Below are 24,942 nucleotides of genomic sequence, written 5' to 3'. Positions count from 1 at the left end.
CTTAGGGAGCTGGGGATGTTTAGCCTGGAGAAAAGAAGGTTAAGAGGTGATATGATAGCCCTGTTTAAATATTTGAAAGGATATCATATTGAAGAGGGAGCAAGCTTGTTTTCTGCTGCTCCAGAGAACAGGACCCGGAACAATGGATGCAAGCTACAGGAAAAGAGATTCCACCTGAACATTAGGAGGAACTTCCTGACAGTAAGGGCTGTTTGACAGTGGAATGCACTCCCTCGGAGTGTAGTGGAGTCTCCTTCCTTGGAGGTCTTTAAACAGAGGCTGGATGGTCATCTGTCAGGGATGCTTTGATTTGGATTTCCTGCATGGCAGGGGGTTGGACTGGATGGCCCTAGTGGTCTCTTCCAACTCTACGATTCTATGATTCTATGTAAGTATTTTTATGTGTGATATATGCAGATTTATGGTTAAAGATATAGAAAGGAAGAATGGCACTTTTCATACTAACTGGTTTGATTTTAGGGGTTGATTTTTTTTAACTCTATTGTAATTTGATGTATTTTACTGTTGTAACCCGCTCAGATTCTTCGTGATTGGGCGGGCTAGAAATAAATCTTTATTATTATATTATATTATTATTATTATGACCACATGAATATGAGGAAGTAGGCGCAAGTCTATGAAAACTTGTGCTACCAACTTCTACCCTTCAGTTAGTCTCAAAGGTGTGGCAAGATCCCATGTCATACTGTTTTATTTCAGAATGACTAAAATTGACTTTAGTCCACTTCTTCAGATGTATTTGAAGAAATACATTGAAATTCATGTAAACTCATGCTAAAATAAATTAATCTTAAAGCTGTCACTAAACTCCTCCCATCCCATTTTCTTTTTATCATGAAATAGGCCAACAGTTATAAATATAAAAGTAGTTACAGAGTTATTATTTTCAGTGCCAACAAAGGCTATGATTATGCATATATAGGAATATATTTGCATGTGCAGAGAGAAATATATTTGCCTTAATATATGAGCACTGATAGTTGGTATAAGCACGTTCAAAGGGGAAGAGCATAACACATCTATGCAATAGGGAACTGGACCAATCTTAAATAGGATTTTTAAAGCCAACAACCTCCTTAATGTTCTAACAGAAATGCAAAAGAAACCTGACACCTGGACTAGATGTGCCTCACTCACAAGGCTACATCCACGAAAGCTGTAATAAAATTCAGCTTCAGTAAAAATTATTTTATAGCAGTGATAGTAGTGAGAGCCATTTTACAGAAATGTGATTATAGGATTACCTGTGGAGTCTGTATTTTGACCACAGATGAATGTGCAGGTATTGACCATCTTACAGTTGTGTTACTTTGGGTCTGGCTTTGGGCTTGCACTAGGGCTTGCTGAGACACCAACATTAGCTGACCAGTGTTACTTCTGAGAAGAACTGTTCCTGCAGGACAGAACACAACAGGGCCTCCATTACATGTTCTTAGTGAAAAAGAAGGATATTGTCTGAGTTTGCTCTAAGTTTGAATCGTACTAAACACTAAAGAATACTTAACATCCATGACACCCTTCACTGTACTTAATTTAGAATTACTGTACTTCATTTAGAAACAATAAAACCACTGTGCTTTTAAAGTTCTGCTTTAAAGTGCCTTTCTATGTTGCACACGGCTACATTTTTGCAGTGGCCCAATTAGCATTATGACAAGTGTATCTTATATTCTGACCTCAAAAAAAATCATCAAGTTTAAGAAAAAAGTCAGTTCAGAATTATTTTGCTCATGGGACTATGCTGTTAGAACTTTAAAGATATAGATGTTTCATGATCCCTAGTTATCCAAGGGCAATTAAACACAAGTAGCTTAGCTTATGACCAATTAAATGCTAGTTTAAAGTCAGCTTCCATAAGAATGTTAGTCGTTTGACATCAGTACAACAGATTGTAATTAATATGCTCCAGTAACATGTTTTTTATTAATATATAACTGTGTGTTTTCTGAAAAGTATAGCCACGATCTATTCATTTATTTATTCAATTCTGAACAGGACTCATGGTGTATTACTGGATCCCACGGCTTCCACAAAAATCAGTGATCTGCTCCTTCCTCCTATAGGCTTCCATGCATCTCAAAAACTGAATACAGAAAGCTGGAAAAACTCTAAAGCAGGTTTTCAGCACCAGAGGACTGCAGAAAGACAAGGAAGAGCAGATAGTGCCAATGTAACTGATACTGGCTCGAAAATACATTATTGTATCTTGACCTCTTTATGCCTATCAGATTCACTCTAGGGAAGAGACAAATTATAAATTCTTTGACAGTCATGATGCATATGCCAGAGAAGTGCTTTATGCATGTGCAACATACCAAAAGAATTAACCCTTGTAGAATACATATGTACCAATCAATCTTCATGCATTCATGCAATATACTGCAGATTTTCCCCACAAACAAATTCCATACACACCCACCCACCCAAAAACGATGCCTTTATGAAGGACACTGCCAGGATATGTGTCTCCAAGTTGTTTCCAACCTATGTCAACCCTATGGACACCCTATCATGGAGATTTATTAGTAAGATGGGGTTTGCTTATGTCTTCTTTTGAGGTTGAGAGAGTGTGACTTTCCCAAAGTCATTCAGTGGGTTTCCATGGTTGAGTGGGGATTCAAACCCTGGCCTCCAGAGTTTTAGTCCAATGCTCAAACCACTACATGTTGGCTCATATATTCTTAAAAGACTTTGGAAAAGACAGTTAATACAGATATAGCTCAAAACATTTCACTGACTGGAATAGTTTGGATAGATTAAAAATGAAAAACCTAAATTTTCAAACTCTTAAAATATTTTATATTTGCAGTTTTAATTGCTTTAATTTGTTATTCGCCTTGAGACCTTGGAGGGCTGGGAGGGGGGTACAGAAATACCTTAAAGAGGAACAGATTTAAACAAAAATAAAAATTAGTTGTGCACAAATAAGACACTTAAATTGCTTAAATCTGTCTATATGTAAAGGAAAAAGTTCTGAAGCACTTTTTAAACACTTTAGGTAATATATGCATGTATCATCAACAAGTATTACATTTGTATACAACTATTTGAGCACAACTTTTTTTATAGACAGGAAAGTGCAGATCCTCTGAAGGACACACACATCTCACACTTCTGTGCTTCTCTATAGTAAAAGACCAGTCATAGACCTTTTCTGCAAATCCTTTTAACAGCATCTACTGGTGAAACAACTCTTCCTTCATTTGTAGAAACATTTTCACAAGTATTATTCAAGATAAAAATGACTGGTCCCACAGTGCACATGTTATGTCAATTGTCAGGACACTAGGAGGGAAACAGTTCCAATAAAAAAGGCCCTTGGACTAAGTGAAGAAACAGATTACACTTCATTATTTATTCTTAAGAAATGCATTTGCCAACACAGTAGAAACAGATGTTATTAACTTTCAGAGCTCTGCTATTTGACTTGTTTCAAACACCCCCTTTTAATTAGCACATTGTTACTGGATGTGTGAACATCTATAACTTTCCACACAAAAACTGCCGAGAAACAGGGAGAGGTAGATGACAGCATGCATCCCAAAATAGATCTTATGAATTAGCCCTTAGGCATTTAATTTTTTTAAGGAACATCACTGGGTGCTCATACTAGGCATCATTGTTATTAGATTTACAGTTCTGAGATCTAGCATTTTAACACTGATTTGAGTCATTCACCTCTGTTTATGATCTTAAGACCTTTACAGAAAATGTATGTCTCAGAGGCGTGTACACAAACAACACACACACACACTTCACAGGCAACATTTCCAACTTGTACCAACTTGCCAGGGTCATAAACGTGCATTACAAATCCGGTTGAAAAGCCACTTTATGTAACAGATAATTTCAGTTATTAAAGCACTTTTTAACTTAGAGCTAAGCGCCATGATACAGTGTTAACACCACTGACAGTCTGGGAACGGATGAAAACTCGCTAGTAGATTTGGGAGATTTCCCAATCAATTGTAAAAGGAGACATGAATCCTGAATAGCCACATAAAGGATGTGTCTAGTGCTACAGTATTATCAGTGTCCAGACACTCATGTACATCCCAAAAATATATGACATCATTAGAACACCCTTTTACTCATGCTACCAACAGAGACATGCTCTGCAGAAGTGTGCTGCCTATAATACTGGATGTAGCATGTACCTGTCATAGCTAGTAACTATTGTTATCTTTTATGAACGGGTCTTATCCTCTTTAAAGCTCTCCAGTCAGATAACCATCACTGCCACCTCATAGTAGCCAAACTGATAATTTGTCTCCAGATCATGTAAATATTTCTACATCATACAAGATACTAACACAAGCACACATTTGCCAATACTCATCATTTTTGTCAAGGTAAAAAGGACCAAAGGGCTTCCCTAACTCTAAAACACACTTTTTAAGATACGGTGACCCAAATTGTACGTACATAGTTCACAGGCCCAGAACTGTTAATAGTGTTGCAAATGTGTTCACACCACAGACTTTATTAGTAGTTTGATTTTCAAATCCTATCCTAATGGTGACAACATGGAAATGACTTTCTTCCAGCTGTCAAACACTAGGTCACCATTTTCACCAAAGTATGCACCACAATCCTTAGATTCCTTTTGCAGCAGTTACTGGCAACTCAGACCCATCACCCAAAGGTATCCACCTCCATCTTGGGACTCTGAGGGGGAGAGAAAGAACTGCGCCCCTCCCAAGGTATCCACCCCATCTTGGGACTCTGAGGGGGAGAAAAGGAACTGCGCCCTCCCAAAGGTATCCAACTCCATCTTGGGACTCTGGGGGGAGAGAAAGGAACTGCGCCCCCCAAAGGTATCCACTCCATCTTGGACTCTGAGGGGGAGAGAAAGGAACTGCGCCCTCCCCAAAGGTATCCAACTACCATCTTGGACTCTGAGGGGAGAGAAAGGAACTGCGCCCTCCCAAAGGTATCCACCCCATCTTGGGACTTCTGAGGGGGAGAGAAAGGAAATGCCGCCCTCCCAAGGTTATCACTCCATCCTGGCTCTGAGGGGGAGAGAGGGTGGGCAACGCCACAGTCTGTCCTTAAGATACGATCCCCATCTGCCATCTGCCATGGCCAGGCCTCAGAGGGAGAGAAGAATGCTGGACCAATCCCCTTCCCCTCAACCATTCCCTTCTCCTTTGTGTCGTGTCTTCTTAGATTGTAAGCATGAGGCAGGGAACCGTCTAATAAATGATTTTATGTACAGTGCTGTGTAAATTACAGCGCTATATATAATAAAGTTTAATAATAATAATAAAATTCTTCCTCCCACCCCATCCCCATGATACATTTCTTCACACTTTCTTGCTGTGAGCCACATTTGCCATTTTAAAGTCCCCACCCACAGTATGAAATCCTTTTAGAGATCTTCACTATCCCTGTATTAGTCTTATGTTTTCAACAAAACTGACCATCCCACTGTTCACATCTGGCTCCAGTTTATTAATGAATACCAGTAAATTAAAGGATGCATCCCAGCATAGATCTTAGAGAGACAACATTATTGCTTATATTACTGTTCAGGTTCCATATGAAAACTATTCATTCCTGTCATGTGCATCTTACTTCCTATCCACAGAAATACCCAGACGTGAAGCTATGGGAGGAAGAGGGAAGATATTACCACCACTACCCTCATAAGAATTCTGCTTCTGCCCATGAAAGTTTACTTCAGTCCCCAAATTTCTAGAATTAGAGAGAGAGAAAGAGAAAGAAAGAGAGAGGGGCAGGGGAAAATTTAAACCTCATACCTAAAACTCTTCTATTTGCTATGTTTGCATTCCCTTGGTCACTCTGCCTGCCCCTTTGCTTTGGATGCCTAAACTGTAATTTCTAAATTTTCAACCTGAAGTTTCATTTATTACAGTGCTAAAAATCTGAACATAGATGTAAAATTTCCTGGGGTTCAGAATTCTTATTTGGGGGGGCAATCCTCATGTTGCCTCCTCTATAGCAATACACCTGCAGAGACCTCTCCTCTAATTCTACAACTATGAAGTCTGCTCAGCAGCTTTTGGTGAGGAACCATTTCCAGTACTTTTTGAAAGGGCAAATGCACCACATTAACCAGATTGTGTTTATGAAATCTTAAGACTACAGAAGCCATGATGACTCTCCTTCAGAGTGGAGATGCAATGTTTAATTCACAATGTTTCTATATCTAAACAAGCCTTCAACAGCATTATAAAAAGAGCTAAGATTCAGCAGAGAGAAAATTTCCAGAACTATGTAGTAGGCTTATTTTTTATTAATCCCAGAACTAACACCAGAGTGTTTGCCCAAAATACAAACATCTTAGAACAGAGATTGAGTGGTTCTCCAGATGTCACTAGTCTGCAGCTTCTATTATGTATTACCCTTCTCTATGCTAGCTAGAAGTTATGAAAGTTGCAATCAAACAACATCTGTACGGCCATGTATTTCCAGTCCTGCATTAGAATAACTACTGCTTAAATCTGCCTATATGTAAAGGCAAAAATTCTGAAGCTATTTTTAAACACTTTTTAGGTGACATATACATGTGTCATTAACAAGTGTCGTATCTGAAAAAGCATCCTTTCCTATGAGAAGGAATGGGAATGCCTCTTTTAAGACCATAGTTGTATTTTTAGGTGATTCACGCATGTGTCATCTTTGAAGAGGCATCCCTTCCTATGTGAAAGAATGGGAATGCCTCTTATAAAATCATGCATGTAGTAACTATTTCCCTCAAAGCTGTCTGATCAATAAATATTTTTGTTCCACCCTTCACTTAAAGAGTTCAAAGCAAAGAGAGGAAAGCACATTCCTTTTGTTTCACTGTCACTTCTGATCAAATCAGGTTTTAAAATGTGAGATTCCCAAAATCCCTTTACCAGTAAAAAGAACAGAATGACTACTGTTCATAGCATCATGGCTCATGGGGAGGAGGCACTAGCCCCAACCATCCGACACTCTAGCCCAGCTTTCCTAATATAGAAATCGAACACCAGATGACAGGCAATTCATAGCTTTTCTCAACTCTGCTGCTGTGCAATTGACTAGGCAGCCTTGTACAAAGATAGATAAAAAGATCTGGCACAGGGAGAATGGAGGAATGAGAGATTTGGCTATATCTGACACTGTCACACTATACTGTTATAGTACCATAATTCCGCTTTCAATTACTATGGCTGTCTCCTGTGTAATTTTGGGATTTGTAGTTTAAGGAGGGGCATTTAGAATTCTCAGCCAGAGAACTCTTAGGTATCACTAAACTACAAACCACAGAATTCCACAAGAGGAAGCCATAACAGTCAAAGTGGAAGAACAGCACTATAACAGTGTAGCGTGATACTGTCCTTGTTATTTGCAGTAGAGGGAGTGAAGAACTAAGAGATAAAAGAAGAGAGAAAGAGGTGAGCATGGAGATGCAAAACATCAACAAGGAAAAAGAGAATGCACAGGAACAGAATAATAACCAAGAATGTACTGTACAGGAAATACAGAATATAAAGGACCATAGAGAACTAACAAAGCCCTAATACCAAGTTGGGAATTGGTGCACCAAATATAATTCTGTAATCTAAAGCTGCAATCTTTGAGGCATGTATTTATGACATATGCAAACTATCACAGAAGAAACTTACCAGGATGGCCTGCAATAAAATATGGAAACAAATGTCACATATACATTGGGATTTATTCATAATCAAGTACATATGAACTCAGGTTAAGAGAATGTTTACTAGTGATGGTTAAAGCTGCTTTTGCAATTCTGTGTCAAAATGCAAGTTCTATATGGGCTAGGATGTAAGGCAGCTTTAAAATGGTTTTCTTCTGCTTTCTGACTTTGACATTCACTGTGTAGATGGGCTGTATAAAAAGCCCAGGGCTGCTTTTGGTGTCATGTGTCAAAATGCCTTTTAGACTGAGGCACATGGCCTAACCAGTGTAACTGCTTTTATGATCCCCGTCTATAAAGTACACAAAGGTTGTATAACACTGCCATCTAATGGAACTGCTAACAAGCACCTTTTATCTTCATAAAATCCAAGTGTTTATCACAAAAAGTGCCAGAGTGCATGAACTCATTAGCTCTAGCTTATTATACAGGTTTATATTTAAAGGCATGCCTACACAATTATAATACTGAATTGAAGCATTCTCTTGAGGAGAGCAAATGCTCCACTATTTTAGAATGCCACATCTCTGGGGTTGTATGTTTCTGTGCACCAAGATATTCTTAAACCCAAACTGGACACGAACACATTGCCAGCATGGCTGCAAATAAGCCATTTTCTCAATGTACAAATATTTAGTAACGGCAAAAAAATGTTATTGCATTGTTACTGCCAGTTATTACATCACTGATTACACAAGCTATTGTTTATCGTGTCAAATGACATTTTAAAAAGATCTTATCTACTCAGAGACAAGGTCTCCAGATGGACAGTATCTAGGCAGAAATACTCTATACTTTCAAAGCTAGACTTAACTCTGGTACTGGAGAATGCCAACCCAATTCTACTCTTGCCTTCACTTGCCCTTTCTCGCATCAGCTAGCAAGCCTGGCAACTTCTGTCCCATCCTCATTTGGCACTTGATTAGATGGACCAGTGGTCAATGGTCCAGCCTAGTACAAAGAAGCTTCATGGGGTCTGGTCTTGAAGATTTCCACACATGCACCATTCACATTTTTAACTTCAAAGTTCCCAAAACACACTGCAGAAATACTCTGGTTTGAGACTTCTTTAACTGCCCTAGCTCAGTGCTAGAGAATTCTGGGAACTATAGTTCTGTGAAACATTTAGCCTCCTCTGTCAGAGCGCTCTGGTGCCACAATAAACTACAGTTCCCAGAATTCCTCAGCACTGAACTAGGGCAGTTAAAGCAGTCTCAAACCTGATTATTTCTCTGTGTTTTGGACCTGAGTGAACTTTTTAAACAAAAATTGACAGTACACTGATAGCTATGCAGAAACAGTAGCTTACCACCTGGAGGCAAATACTAACAGGCTGCAGTCCTTTATTGGGGGACAAAACCCATCTTCTTCTTCTTTAACAGTAGAGTTTGTATTTAGATAAACAAATATATCAAGGACATTTTCCTTTATACTGTTCCTTTAATTTAACCTTTATTTAATATCTTCCTTGAAACCTTTTAACAGTATCTTTATGAGGCTGCTCATGTATCTGTATAAAATTGTCTCCACTCAGAGAGATGTTTTTATGTTGCAACCAATGAGGTAGGTAAGTAGCCCTACTCAATGAGCTTTATACACAAGAAAGAATTTCAACCCAGTTCTTCAGTTACAAGTCTAAAGCCTATACTGTGATTTTTTTATTCAAATAACTAAAAGCACTGATACAGAGGTGAACATTTTGTACTACAGTATTTATCTGTAGAAGTGTGTTCAGACAATATTGGTAATATAATAAACCAATATAATATCAGCCCAGTTGGGCAGATTCAATATTTATCATTTTGGAAAAAATTATATAAATAAAGTGTGTGTGTGTGTGTGTGTGTGTATTTCCAGGCAGATATTCTAAGAAGTAGCCATCATTTATAAATCTTTGGGAATGTTACAAATAATAAATTACTAGTTCTCAGTGCCTTCACTTTCATTAATATAAGCAACATAAGGGGAACATATGCTATTGAATTGTCATGTCTTAAAATATTTATGGGAATTTAAATGAATTCAAAGCCTTATTTAGAAAATGTTTCAAGATTTAAATCACAAGCAGCTTTATTTATTTTTTCTTAAACAAGAGTTTGGTCAACCTGTTATCAGCTTCAGCCGATACGCCAACTGCGACCCTTCCTTGGCCGGGGGGACCTTGAAACCGTTACACATGCTCTGGTAACCTCTTGATTAGATTTCTGTAATGCGCTTTACATGGGGCAACCCTTGTACCAAACCCGGAAGCTTCAATTAGTGCAGAATATGGCTGCTCGGCTGGTTACTGGATGTTCCAGGGCCAGCCATAAAACACCAGTCCTAAAAGATCTCCATTGGCTGCCTATTCACTTCTGGGCCGAATACAAAGTGTTGGTTATCACCTATAAAGCCCTAAATGGCTTGGACCCAGGGTACTTGGAGGACCGCCTCTCCCCATACAATCCGCCCCGCACTCTCAGGTCGGGTGAAAGACATCTTTTAAGAGTTCCAGACGCTCGATATATATCAGCTCAGAGGGCTATCTCTATTTCAGCCCCTCAGCTCTGGAACTCCCTCCCCAATGAGCTCCGTACTCCCACCTCCCTCGATGCTTTCAAGAAGAACTTGAAGACTTTTTTGTTCCGCCAGGCTTTCCCCCCGTGAGCCTTGTGGTCATTCTCTTCCCCTTGGCAATGTTTTTGTGTATTCCATTCTACACAGCCACTTGTATAGGGTGTTGTTAGTTTTTACTGTTCTTAATTGCTAACTTTGTATTATTGTCATGCTGATGTTTTAATTGTCTTACTCTTTGATGTACACCGCTGTGATCGCTGGAATAGCGGTATAGAAATAAAATTTTATTATTATTATTTATTATTAATAAGTTTCATTAACAGATTAATAAACAGCATAAAGCTTCTGATAAAAAACACAACAATGTCAAAAATCTAGAAAAATATAGCTACATTTGTAATTATATTCCCACTACAAATCACATAGCAGGTACAGAATGGCAATAGCAACAAAACTAATTATAGGCAATGTCACTACAGTCAGTTTTGGAAAACTGTCCAAAGAGAGCAACAAGGAGGCAACCTATGTTATTAATACCACATTCTAGTGTGGAGGCACTATAATTTGGGTAGTTGCTGGAATAACTGCCCCATATAAGAGCATACTGCAAACTATGTACATGAACAGTCTGCTTGAATTTTTGTCTTTCAAAGTGCAGGATTTGACACATTATTCTAGACCAGTCATTCCCAAATGTTCATTCTCCAGATATTTTGCTCCCAGAGTTCCTGATAATTCTAGAGATTAAGAACAACCATGATAAAAGCCCTTAGTGGTCTCTCTACTAAATGTACCTGTGAGGGTGGCAGGATCCAGAGAAGGTCCTAATGTAAAACAATATCAGAGCCCAGGCAAGCTTATATGAAAGAATATGGTACTTCAGATAGCCTGAACCCAAGTCATGTAGGGTTTGAACTCTGCACAGAAATACTTTTTTATGAGATTTTTCCAGCTATGTGGCCATGTACTGTAAGAATATGTTGCTAGGGATAAAATCTTCCAGAACATGACCACATTGCCCTACCGCCCCCCCCAAAAAAAAACCCCATGGATGTTGGCCATGAAAGCCTTCGACTTCACATCTGCCCAGAAACATAACAGTAGCCAGTGCAACTAGTCCCTATTACCAGGCCCAGTCAACAATATGGCTGCATCTCCTTGGGCCAGCTGAAGGTTCTGAACATTTTTCACTGGCAGACCAATGTAAGGTACGGTACATTACAGAAACCCAAATGGGATGCAACTAAATCATGTGTCACTATAGCTAGATTAGACATTTTGCTTTAACTCTGTACATGTATTCTTGACCCCACAGAAAAAGAATAACCCCGTTCAGCACAAAGCTAAATCCTGTCCCTGATCTACTTATGACTGACCAAGAACATCTGTTTTGTCTGGCTCAAGCTTCAATTTAGTCTTTTATCCACTCTTTTGCTGATATTAAGAGTAAAATAGGCATAGCTCCCCACCCCTATTTCTTTAGATTGAGCGATCGAGGGTTCTTTGTTGTTTGCATTGTTGGAGGTCCCTGTTGTCACCTCCTAGTTGCCTAGGCTTCCAATTCAAGAACAATGGTCCAAACTGGCACAGTTAGCATTAACACTCCACTTAAAAAGTGTTGAAATGTCAGAATATTTAATATTGGGGAATGAGCAGGTTCTCTGTTATTCTTTCAGACTATCCTAGGCTATCAATTACATAATGGATCTACAACTATACAAATATACTATAGAAACATAGACTTTTTATGTGTCTAGGCAGATTAACTATCAGTTGACTTTACCCAACATGTAAAACACATTAGCATCCCACTCAGTGCTATCGTATGTACAGATGTGCATTTGATAAGAAATGCCACATGAAATTCTTTCACATTCATCTTTACAAATATTAAGAGGCATCATTATACATTGGTCTCACATTTCTAAGGAAGTGAGCCTTTTAATCTCTACTTTCTTCCTAGAAGGAATCTCTACTTAACACATATTTCACTTAAGCCTAACATTTATGGATGAAAACAGAGGCATTCTTGGGAAATAATATTCCTGGGCATTAATATGCCCAGCAGCACCCATTACACACACACACACACAAATATAAATTATCTATGTCAGGCATCCATTATAATCAAAGTGGACATTTATCTATTTAGAAAATACTATATTATTATAACCTATTTGAAAGCAAAAGCTCTCCTATCAGCATAATCTGGGTAGCTATCAGCCAGGAACAGTGAAACTACATACTACATGCTTAGTATCTCCAATTAGCTAGTTTTATAACATCTCTACTTTCTCTACATCTACTCGGAGATCTCACAAACATAATTAGTCTCATCTAATCAGAGATGGATCTTACTGGTCTTTAATCAGTGACTCATAATTTGAAGGCCAGTGTTTCTTGATTGCCTTGTATCAGATCACATCAGATATCAATGTTAGTAACCCTCTTATACCAATGCAATATTTTGTGTTTGTGTCTTTCTCTTTCAGGCCATTTGTTTTATCACATTGTTTTGAGTTAGTTCGATTTCATACCTGGTGATTAACCCATTCACTTATACGCTTAACACCACACACATGCCTTCTTGGCTTCATACTTTGGGCAGACATACACATCTCTTTACTGTTAAGGCTTCAAGGCTTTGGTTTTTGCAAAATCAAACTCCAAATCAATGCTTAGCCTGTTAGAAATACTGGTTTAAAACACAACAACTTCCTCAGATTTAGGTGGAAAGGAGAAACAGAGTTGGGTAACATCACCATACTGGTGGCAATGGACTTTTAAAGATTCAAAAACCCTCTCCCAGTTCTCATCTGTTTATTAAATAGCACAGGGTACAAAATGGACAGCTGAAGGACACCACAAGCAGTCAAGACATCAATAGGAATTCCCAAGACCACATTTTTGATAAAGTTGTCCATCAAGGTAACTAAAGTTGCTTCTAGCCCAAAAGAACGCATGAAAGGGATATAGATAAACTACAGTATCTCACCCAGGAACCCCTGGATCCAGAAGGCCATCTCATGCTCTATTCACATATGCAATAGCTCCCCTGATTTCAGGCTACAGCTTTTTCCAGTCTTATATGGAAATGCCAGGGGCTGAATCTGAGACTTTTCCATGTCAAGAGTGTATACTCCTACTGAGATATAGCCCTTTGTTAAGATTGTAAACTACCAATGGTTTATTGCCTCTTAGTATAAAATTATTATTATTATTATTATTATTATTATTATTATTATTATTATTATTATTATTATTATTATTATCCTTTATTTATAAAGCACTGTAAATTTACACAGCGCTGTACATAAATTTTTTAGTCAGACGGTTCCCTGCCCTCAGGCTTACAATCTAAAAGACATGACACAAAAGGAGAAGGGAGTGGTGGTGGGGAATAGGATCAGGTCCAGCAGATCTTCTCAACCTCTGAGGCCTGGACCAAGGCAGATGGACTGGAGGAAGGGCTTGGCTTCTTGGAGCTAGCCTGCCTTCCGCTCCCTCAAGATGGTGGATGAAGGGAGGGCTTTTCTTCTTCCAGGCACGCCTGTTAGAGCTAGCCAGTTTACATTCTGCAAGATTGTTGTTGTGTGCCTTCAAGTAGTTTCTGACTTATGATGACCCTAAAGCAAACTTATCACAGTTTTGGTAAGATAGGTTCGGAGAGTTTGCTTTCCCCTTTCTCTGAGGTTGAGAGTGTGTGTCACCCAGTAGGTTTCCATGACTGAATTCAGACCCTGGTCTCCAGAGTCATAGTTTCACACTCAAACAACAACCCAACACTCTCTATTCTACAGGATACTGAAAGAAAATTAAAGGTGTTCTAGAATAGATCCCACCTGTTGCTCAAGAGCCTGGTTCTTAAAGAGCTTATAGGTAAACCTTCCATATTTGTGCAGCTTCTACAAACCAATGTTTGCTTGTTAAGCAGGAAAATAATAGAAACCTGAAGCAGCACTACCAAAGTCTTCAATTGGAACTCAGCTTCTAGCAAAGGGAATTGAGCTAAGGACTGTCAATTTCTCAGTAACAGCATATAAAATAGATAATCTCTTGCAATCCATTATAAAGTCACCATAGTTTACATAAATTCTGACTGGGCCTTATGAAGATCAACCAGTAATCCCTTTTGCACTTTACCTAAACAATCATGAGTTTGACTGGGAGCTGCTCTTGCGCTGTTAGGACAAATGGCTTTCATGCTTCCCAGATACATTTAACAACTGCCTCTCTTGTGTTTGCTACCTGTTCTGTGCATTCCATTCTCTTCTGTACAACCTTCCCTCTCAAAAGGATGATTGTGATGGTATTAGTGTGATCCAGCAAGTGAAGAATTAGATGATACAAGTAAAGGAGATCTGAGAAGCACTGCATCCTTCTATCATCCACTGTGGCATTTTCACTTTCTATATACCACACTAGTCAAGCCTCATCTGAAGTACTGCATTCAGTTCTGGAAGGGTACAGCAATAAGTTGGTGAAGGTTCAGGGAAGGGCAACGAGGATAGTAAGAGGTATGGAGAACAAAACATATAAGGAAAGGTCAAGGGAGTTTGGCATATTTAGCTCGGAGAAGAGAAGATTGAGGAGAGACAGGACTGTGCTCTCTAAATATCAAAAGTGCTCTCACAGAGAGGAAAATGCAGGTTTGTCCTCTGCTGTCCTGGAGGGATAGGGCCAGGTGTAATGGTTTTCAGTTAGAAGAGAAGATTTCGATTGAACATTATAAGGTATGTCTTGGCAATAAGAACTATTTGACAATGGAATCAATCACCTAGAGATGTGTTGGGGTCTCTTTCTCTGCACAGCTTCAGAAAGAGGCTGGACAACTACCCAGTGGACCCAGCTGGATTTCCTGCACTGAGGGACTGAACTGATGGTCTCTGCCGCCCTGCCCCCCCACAAAAAAAAACTATGATTCTCTGATTTTACCTATAATTAAAACGCTTTAAATTCTGAAAATCTTTGGTTCCGTTGACTCATTTCATTTTGTATTGTCATGAGACAATACAAAATAGTACTAACAAGTGCTAGCTATCCTGTTGTCTGACAGATCCTCCACCAGTGTCATCCCCCACTACTACTGCTGCCCAGTAGCTTTTTGGCACATTTAGGTGGTGTACAGACCCCGCCCCTTTGGGGCAGCCTGTACCCGCCCCTTTCCCCGACGGATTGGGGCCTCAGCTGCCACAGCAGCAGCCCTGAGGCCCCGATCCGCCATTTTTCCAGGCCATGGGGAAGCGGCAAAAGGCCGCTTCCCCGCGGCCTGGAAAGGGTTGTCCTTGGGACTTCATGCCCCAAGGACACCTGACAGCAGCGGGGAATGGGAGAAAGGGGCCACTTGGCCCCTTTCTCCTTTGTGTCACTGGAGCAGCTGTGTAAAGACTGCGCCAGCGACACAAACCCAGAAAGGAGCTCCAAAATGGAGCTCCTTCCATGGCTCCAAGATGTCACATCCGCACCGCCCCATTTGGAGATGGCGCAGCTGTGACATCGTAATGGCAGCGCCTATGTAGAATGGGCACTGCCATTACAACGTTGCGGGGCATCTGGAAAGGACGTCCCGAGGCAACCCTAGTACGTGTGCAGGCAGGCGCAAAGCGCTGGTCTGTACAGCACCATAGTCTGGCTCATCAGCAAAAGTCTGACTGATATGGGAGATCATATCAGTAGTACAGAGCAACACTGCAGTTCTGTAACTCAAGCTGTAGATATACACACCTGTATAAAGAACCATAACAATCTCCAGATATTATTGTGCAGCCTGGTTCCATAACTCCCCTATGTCAAGAATAAGGCAAGGGATGTTGGAGAGGAAGCAAAGATGAGTGCAGAAACAGACAAATTTGCCTTCACATTCCAAGCCACTATGAAATGACACCCAAGGATATTTTTCTCATGCTGGATTTCAGGAGTCACATCTATTTTCAAATCAGTGCAGCCTTAGTAACAAAAGAGAAATAGTCTGGATACATACATACTGAAATGCACTGGTTTACAGAAAACCTTCAATGTAATGATTTATCATTTCTCTAAAATTTAAGGTCCACGTCAAGCATGGGCGTTTGCAGTAGAAGCAGTTCATTCAGGAACTGCATTGACTACTCAAAACATGAAACAAAAACAACAAAGTAGCAAGACATCCACATATGCATTTCAAACATGGAGAGTTGTATAATGTCAAGCCTATTCAAAAAGTGTATTGAAGCCTACTGAAAAAGTATATTGTTGCACTTAGGCTTCCAAGAGCAACAATTAATTCTCTTTTTCTGAGAAAAGACAGTCAGTCTGAGGATTCTGAAGCTGTGCAGGGCCACAAAAACATTATTGGGGCCACACTTTGCTCACCCCATCCTACTTAGATGCAACTTGTTTTTTTTATCATGGTCAAGAAAGGATGTCATCTCAATGTTACTGGCTATATCTGAGAAGCTACTGAAGGCTGCATATCCACTGCAGAAAAAAATGCAGTTTGACAATACAGCCACGGCTTAATACTATGGAATTATGAGATTTGCAATTTGTTGTGGCATCAGAGTTCTGGCAGAGGCTAAATGTCTCACAAAACCACAAATCCCAGAATTTCATAATACTGTGTCATGGCAATTAAAGTGGTGGCAAACTGCAGATTCAACCCTAGTCACCAAACATGTTGAGATGAAATTGTTGATTAGGACAATAAATTGAAGTGGATGAAAAGAACAATCTTTCTAGCCATAAGCAGTGAACCAGAGTAGATGTCACCAATGCCGTAACATGCCACGAGGTCACAAATGAGGGAGAAGTGGTGGTCTGAGAGGGTTTTTTAATGTAAGTGCCTCTTCTTGCTGTGTACTGTAATTGTGTCATTTTTAACATGGCCAGGGGCCACACATTCATGTTAGGGTTGGTGGCACAGCTCCTCCTCCACAGGTGTAAAAACTACAAATATAGCCCCGCTATTATTTCTACCTAACAGAACACTCAGGCAGAACACTAAATCCTCCAAGATGAGGACTTCCAGCAGACATAGGGACTGTACAGATGAGAAGAAAGGGGCGACTTTTCTCTTCTGGATCATGGTCATGGCAACCACACAGCCATGACAACAATCCTCTTGCACTGCTGCCAAGGCACGATTAGCACCCTGGCATGGTGGAGCGATGTCATGGGGTGCGCCGCGCCGTTTGGACGTGGCGCACATGCAATATCATCGACACTTGTGCCATATGGACAGCGCTGCACAGCAATGCTGCTGCTGTGACATGCTAGGATTCGGGAGCGTGCAGATGCTGCATGCTCCTGAAGCCTAGTATCACCGCCATGATGCCGCTTCCCACCCATGTGTACCGGGCCACAGAATCACATTGAAGGACCTAGAAAGGCTTAGAGAAAACATTTTTCTGTGTTTTTTGTTTTTCTTTCATTATTTAAAGCAAAAGATTTCCCTCCTACTGTAATCAATGAGAGAGAAAGTACTTATACCAGCTCCAGGCTGGCGTAAAAGTCTACCTCATAATCTGTTTCCTCATTCTGTCTTCTCCAGATGCTGGCATTTCAATGTCATTGAGGAGGACGGAATCATCCCTAAATTTGCAAGTTCCTGATTGACAGGACTCCTAACTCGGAGACTCTGTGAGCCAAAGTAATAGCTGTAAGAAAGACATCCTTCCAGGTGAGTAGCTTAATGTCCATTTTATGAAGAGGTTTGAAGGGTGCCCTGGTAAGAGCTGCCAGCACTATATGTAGATCTGGAACGGATCCCCACGTAAGGAGAGGGCCCACTGTATTTAGTACAGGAAGATGTTAATGAAGCTTGGTAATCTTTTAGGTTATTTTATTAATACATATATAAAATAGTGCATACACACATACAGAACATGTAAGAAATCAAACATCTCATATCATACTCATTTTAGGAAATGTCACTAAGAGACAGCCATGGGGGCTTGCATTCATAAGGAATTAAGCATCTTGCAGTGTATTCATCAGGAATTCTATATATCATGTTATTCTAACAGGCATCCATGGAGCAAACATACATTTCCACAAGCATCTCAAAACAGAAGCATCTGTTATACCAATAACAGGCTTTGCACTACAGTGCAATATCTAATATTATGGAGATTATCACACAAATCCCTTTCTCGCCTCTTGTCTGCTAAAGTCATGTAATCAAAAATAAAATGAGAACATTCTGATTTTACAGTAGCCATCACCACACTTCTTTCATGCATGTGAGGGGGGTTCCTGCCCCCATAGCACTCCCTTCCTCCCCATTCCTTTACCCTTCCCTCCCTTATGCCTTATCCAGCATGCCTTTAGTATTTTTGGATTTTGTTTTTTCTGTTTTTTTGCACAATTATGGAGTTCTGCATCTCCAATTTAAGCTTTTTAAAATTACTTCTTGAAACTATAAGTCTTCAGAGCTACAGAATTGTGTGAAAAACAGGAAAAAAATAGCAAGGGGGAAGGGGAAAGTGAGGAAGAGAGGACAATAACATCACATAACTGCCAATCACCCAAATGTCCTGGGAAGGGCTTTTCGCACGTGGGGCATTGCAGGATTAGCAGCTCATTCATGGGTTTCCCCCAAGAATGAAAAGGACTGGAGCAGGGGCAGGGCAGCTACAGGAGGGAAGTAGTGTCATGAGATCACCATCACTGATGTCACTTCCCTCCCAATGAAATCACAGTTTAAAAACCAGGTGTGATAGTCTCCTGTATTTAAAGAATAGGTTCTCTCTCCCTCTCACTAGCATTTAAAAGGTATTTACTACCCTTCACCAGCCAAGAACAGACATCAGACAGTTAAGTGTCACTTCACTGGAGGCTGTCATAAACAGCCTCTATGTCCTGTCTCCAGAGGCAGCTTAATACTACAGTATCTATAGGCCATTCTTATCTATTTGCCTTTCAGCCAGTTAGTAATAAGTTTTACTGGTCTTTTGCCCTCAAACAGCGGGAAATTAGTTTTAATGGCCTTCTGTAGCAAATAATAGCAATAGCAAGTACATTTCTATACCGCTTCTCATTGAACTAAGCACTCCCCAAGCAGTTTACAATGTGTTAGCTAACTGCCCCCAACAAGCTGGGTACTTATTTTAGCAACCAATGGCCCGTTACAAACGGGCCAGAAAGTATGCACGGAGCGCGTACTAGGGTTAGAAAGGGGCAGTGCTTCCGCACCCCCTAACCCTAGTGCGCGCTCTGCGCGCACAAAATGGCAGCAGCCATTCCACACGCCCGCCACCATGACGACGTCACGACCTCGCAGCCTCTATACAGGGCGGCGCAGACGTGCCGTCCTCGCTCCGTGCCAGGGCGCCCGGCGGACCAAAGGAGAAAGGGGCCAAGCGGCCCCTTTGTCCTCCTCCCCACCGCTGCGGCGTGTCCTTGGGGCTTGAAGCCCCAAGGACAGCCCTTTCCAGGCTGCGGGGAAGGGGCCTTTTGCCGCTTCCCTGCAGCCTGAAAAGCAGCGGATCGGGGCCTCAGCGGCTGCTGCTCTAGACGCTGAGGCCCCGATACCCCAGGGAAAGGGGCGGGTACAGCCCGCCCCAAACGGGCGGTCTGTAACCCGCCAATGAATGTAAGACTGAATGGACCTTGGAGCCCCTGGGATTGAACTCACAACCTTGTGGCTGCAGTATAGGCATCTAACCAATGCGCCACCAGTGCAAAGCAGCTATTATCTATGCGTATAACTGGCCACCTTTATTTTGGTTATCTGCCATCAGACAATTGCACTGTATCATGTCTGACTCAAGTTTGGATTAAAGATTATTGTAACAAGTACACCTCTATGACAGCCAGTCGTGGAGTATAAACCTGGATACCAGGTGTTCGATTCCCCCTCGGCTTTGAAGCCAACTGGGAGACCTTGGGCAAGTCACATGCTCTCAACCTCAGGGGATGGCAATGGCAAACCTCCTCTGAACAAATCTTGCCAAGAAAACCCCATGATATGGTCACCGTAAGTCAGAAGTGACTTGAAGGCAGACAATAAACATGTCTAAGGTTTTTCTTGTACTCTTGTATTTAGCTTCCATTCACTAGCTATGTCACCTGTCTATTACTTTCTCTGCCATTTCATTTTTAATTTACTTATTCTTTATTTATTTTGTGTTAGCTTGTAAAAGCATCCAGAATCAGATAGTAAGCTTGTACTGATTCCACTATACAGACGTTTGCATTTTTATTACATGAAAACATTCTTCATTCGAGTTCGATACCACACAAGACTATTTACTTATTTTAAAGCCTTGCATATTCAGTACAGTCGGCCCTCCTTATCCACAATCCATGGATTCAAGCATCCATGGCTTGAAAATACTCCAAAGAAAATTTAAATGCCAAAAAGAAAACCCTGATTTTGCCATTTGATATAAGGGACACCATTTTGCTATGCTATTATATTTAATGGGACTTGAGCATCCATGGATTTTATCATCCACAGTGGATCCTGGAACCAAACCCCAGCAGATAACAAGGGCCCACTGTATGTATATATATATATATATATATATATATATATACAGAACATAATGTCAAGTTTATAAACAACAGTTCCCATTTAGAAGGCAGGGGAAGGGATCTGCCAGCCACAGTTTTGCTATCTGTTATTATTATTATTTTCATCCAGTTTTATTAGAAAATGGATGGAGGATTAAAACAGCCATAAATAATTACACCGCTGTAAACCACAATTAGACAAGCTATAATATTAACATACAGTTGCCCTTGCCATCCACATATTTACATATCCACAAATGGCAAATCCGCATTGTCCCCGGTGGAGGGCATACACACAGCCGCAGCACCATCAGGGCCAAAGGGACTTCACCTGAGAGCCACCAGTCCTGGAAGCAGGAGGACCACCAGAAGGGGATCCAGGCAAGGGATGGGGTGAGAAGAAGAGGAGGAGAGCCCAGCAGCAGCGGCGTCTCCATGCAGGGTGAGGGCCCACGGCCGGGGATCAGGGGCCTAAAGACCTCCAAAAGACAAGAAGAGGAGGAGAAAGGCCCCTGGGAGAGAAGGACCCGGGAGGGGGGAAGATGGACAGACCCACCAGGAAGGGGAAGAAGGGCTGGCTGAGACCCAGGCAAGAAAGCAAGCAAGCAAAGCAGCAACCAGCCCTGTGGCTCCTTCTCTGAAGGACGCAGCCAGCCTCGCCCTGCCCTGGACTTAAGCAGAAGAGGCTGCCCAGGTCTCAACGCCCTGAACATCTTCTCTGAAGTCCCATTGAAGAAGGGGGGGGGGGGGGAGATTTGACAACTGAATATGATTGTATGCATTTAAAAGAGCATTAAGACCATCCTCTCCCAGCAGGTTTATCCAGATTATTTTTAAATTGTAGAATTCAAAGGTATAGCCGCATTAGTCTGTACAATCATCAGTTAGAGAGATCTTGAGAGATCAGCATGTAGAGAGACCGCTCCACTAAATGCATCTGAGGGAGTAGAGTGACGTCTACAAAAGCTCATGCTGCTAACTGCTTTCTTTCAGTTAGTTTCAAAGGTGCCTCAAGAACTCTCCACATTTTTAAACTGTGAATTTTAAATGATGTATTTTAAATGTGGATTGCTTTAATATGTGTGTGCCTCATTTGTCCTTTTAAACTGATGTTTATTTTAACTGATGTGTTTGATGTGACGTGTCTGTTCACTGTTGTTCCTTGCCTCGATCCATTTGGAGAGGCAGGTAAGACATAAACATCATCATCATCATCATCATCATCATTATTATTATGGCTGCAATAAGTCAGAAACAACTTGAATGCACACAACACACAAACACTGAGGGTTAAGGCACTAAAGCAAATGACAATATTTGCCCATAAGGAAGTCATACTTGTCCAGAGAGAAACCATACTTGCATAGGTTTCCCAATGGGCATGTATTCCCCTATATAGCCTTATGGACAAATGTTCTATACTGTATATCCCTAAGGGCAAGTCTGGTTTCCGTTTATTCTACTCCATTCCACTCAGGGACATGAAAAGGCTGAGTTACTTTTAACTTCCAACTGCTAACTTGGCTCAGTTACTATTAACTCCTAACTCTTCCGAGTTACTTTTAACTACTTGAGTACTAACTTGGCTGAGTTACTTTTAACTTCCAACTCCTAGCTGGGCTGAGTTACTTTTGACTTCTAACTAGTAACTTAGCCGAGTTACTTTTAATTACTAACTAGTAACTTGGGCGACTCCTAAGCACTACAGAAGTAACTCAAGGGAGGCGGCTGGAAGGCAAAGGACGACAACAACAACAACAACAAGGAGCCCAGGAAGAGGCGCCTATCTATCTATCTATCTGCCTACCTACCTGGGGCAATGTGGAAACTCGCCGGTAAATGTAAGGCGGCGGTTTGCGGGGCTTTGGCGGCAGTTACCGGGAGGGAGGCGGGGAGCCTTAGCCCGGCAGCGGCGGGGGGCGGCTTGCGGGGCTGAGAAACCGGAGCCACTTTGGCCACCAACGAGGAGGAGGAAGAAGAAGAAGAAGTCGCCTGGGGTTGCGGCGGCGGCGGCGGCGGCGGGGTCGCCATGGAGGGAGCGGACGGGGTTCTCCGCCAACTCCACGCCGCCGCCCAGCATAGCAGCCGCCAGCAAAGCGAAGCTACTGACGCACGGCAGCCCTCGCCGCCGCAGGTGCAGCTGCTTTCCTTCCACCTCGCATGCGCCGGTGGGCGGAGCCTCCTGCACCTCCCAACGACCGCCCCCTTCTGAGGCGCCCTCCCGCCTTCGCTGTGTTTATATAGCCACGCGGAGCGTCCCGGCCCCGCCCCCTGAGCACGCGCTCCCCGGCCCCGCCCCCTTGGACGGAGGTACTGATTGGGCGGCGGGCTGGGACGTCACTGACAGCCCCACGTGGTGGTGAAGGACCTCGCACGCAGAGAGAGAGAGAGAGAGAGAGAGAGAGAGATTCTTTCTCTTGAATTGTAAGCGGCCTTAAATGTCCCATCTGAGCCTGGAGAGAGCAGGATGCCAAATAAATACTAAAGGAAGAAGTAAGTCAGAATGTAAAACACATTTCACATCAAATTATATTTTATTTTTATATTCTATTTTATTATAATAATATTTATTTATATGTATGTATTATATTTATTATATATTATAATAGATTTATTTATATTTAATACAATTATTATAATATTATTTTATTTATATTTATATCTATTTAGTTATTATATATTATAAAATTATATCTTATATTTTATTATATTTATTTATTTATATTTATATCTTTTTAGTTATTATATATTATAAAATTATATCTTATTTATATTTTATAATAAAATTAAATAATAAAATAAAGCTTTTGTTTATATATTGCTCTAATACCGTAAGGCAATCAGAGCGGCTTACAGTATAAAAACATCCTATAAACAATACTATACAATTTTATATTTTACATTTTATTATGTATATATTATATTTATTGTACGTATATGTTATAATATTGTATTATATTAATATTATATTATTATATAATATTATATATCTTCCGACAGATCTATCCAGACAGTTTTTAATCACAGATTTTAAACATGAATTATCTATTTAGTTATTGTCTTTCGTATTGTAATATAAATACAGTGTAAAGATGCAGCTTAAGATGTGTATTTTATGTAACGGTTGTGTTTTCACTGTGTTTTAACCCACCTCGAGCCGCGAGGAGAGGCGGATGAGGAATAAAATTATTATTAGTAGTAGTAGTAGTAGTAGTATCATTATCATTATTAAATTAGGCTGTTTGTCTGACCCAGCATGTATGTCTCATTATATGTCTAATTTACAAATTGTAAGCTGCTCTGATAGCCTTGGCTGAAGAGCGGGGTATAAATAAATTATTATTATTATTATTATTATTATTATTATATTTTGAGGGAAAGATTTAAGTTGAGAAGACATTGGTCTGTTTCAGCAAAAATAACTGAAAAACTCACCGGTGTGTTATGGTAAAGGCATTCTGTTGAACATAAAACAAAAGTAGCGACCACAGAGAACCTACACAAATTCAACCCTGGACGACGAAAAAATAGAAATAGTAAAAGAGTTTGCATACCTGGAATCAAGCCTTGACAGCGATGTGGATTGCAGCAAGGAAATCAGAAGAAGATTAAAAATGGGGGGAGGGGTATCTTTATGAAAGAGCTAGAAAAGATCCTAAAATGCAAAGCTATACAATTGAGCACAAAAGTTAGAATCACACAAGCCACTGTATTCCCTGTTACCATGCATGGATGTGATTGCTGGACAGTTAAGAAACAAGATAGGAAGAAAGTCCATTCCTTTCAGATGTGGTGCTGGAGAAGAGTGCTGAGGATCCCATGGACAGCCAAAAGGACAAACAAATGGGTCCTAGAGCAGATCAAGTCAGAAATCTCTCTGGAAGCCAAGATGATTAAATTGAGGTGGTCATACTTCAGACGCATCATGAGACAGATGAACTATTGGAAAAAACAATAATGCTAGGAAGGGTGGAGGGAAGCAGGAATAGAGGGAGGCCACATGCTGGATGGATGGACTCTATAAAAGAGGTCATAGGTAAGAATGTGCAGGAACCAAGCAGAGCAGCAAAGGAGAGGGAGCCTTGGAGATGTCTCATCCGCAGGGTCACCATGAGCTGAGATAAACTCGAGGGCAGTTAACAACAAATTCATGGACCACAGCCCACTTCATGTATCTGATGAATTCTAGGTCTCCCTCCAACATTTTATAAATAACC

At 40.8% G+C, this 24,942-nt stretch overlaps 1 protein-coding gene across 1 annotated transcript in view; it reads right to left on the bottom strand.

Moving 5' to 3' along the window:
* The window catches only part of LOC121917449 (transcription initiation factor TFIID subunit 4B-like), a 73,536-nt gene extending 50,780 nt beyond the window's left edge, over positions 1 to 22,756 (bottom strand). Inside the window, exons 1-2 of the mRNA XM_042443432.1 lie at positions 22,537 to 22,756; positions 1,266 to 1,414 (exon numbers count right to left, since the gene is read on the bottom strand). Coding sequence (XP_042299366.1) covers positions 1,266 to 1,414; positions 22,537 to 22,756 — 369 coding nt within the window. The remainder of the gene's footprint in view (positions 1 to 1,265; positions 1,415 to 22,536) is intronic.
* Positions 22,757 to 24,942: the final 2,186 nt, after the last annotated feature.

This window comes from Sceloporus undulatus, unplaced genomic scaffold (genome assembly GCF_019175285.1).
Source record: "Sceloporus undulatus isolate JIND9_A2432 ecotype Alabama unplaced genomic scaffold, SceUnd_v1.1 scaffold_18, whole genome shotgun sequence".
Lineage (NCBI taxonomy): Eukaryota > Metazoa > Chordata > Lepidosauria > Squamata > Phrynosomatidae > Sceloporus > Sceloporus undulatus.
The sequence above is the reverse complement of the archived record's forward strand: the minus strand, read 5'-3'. Positions and strand labels throughout refer to the sequence as shown.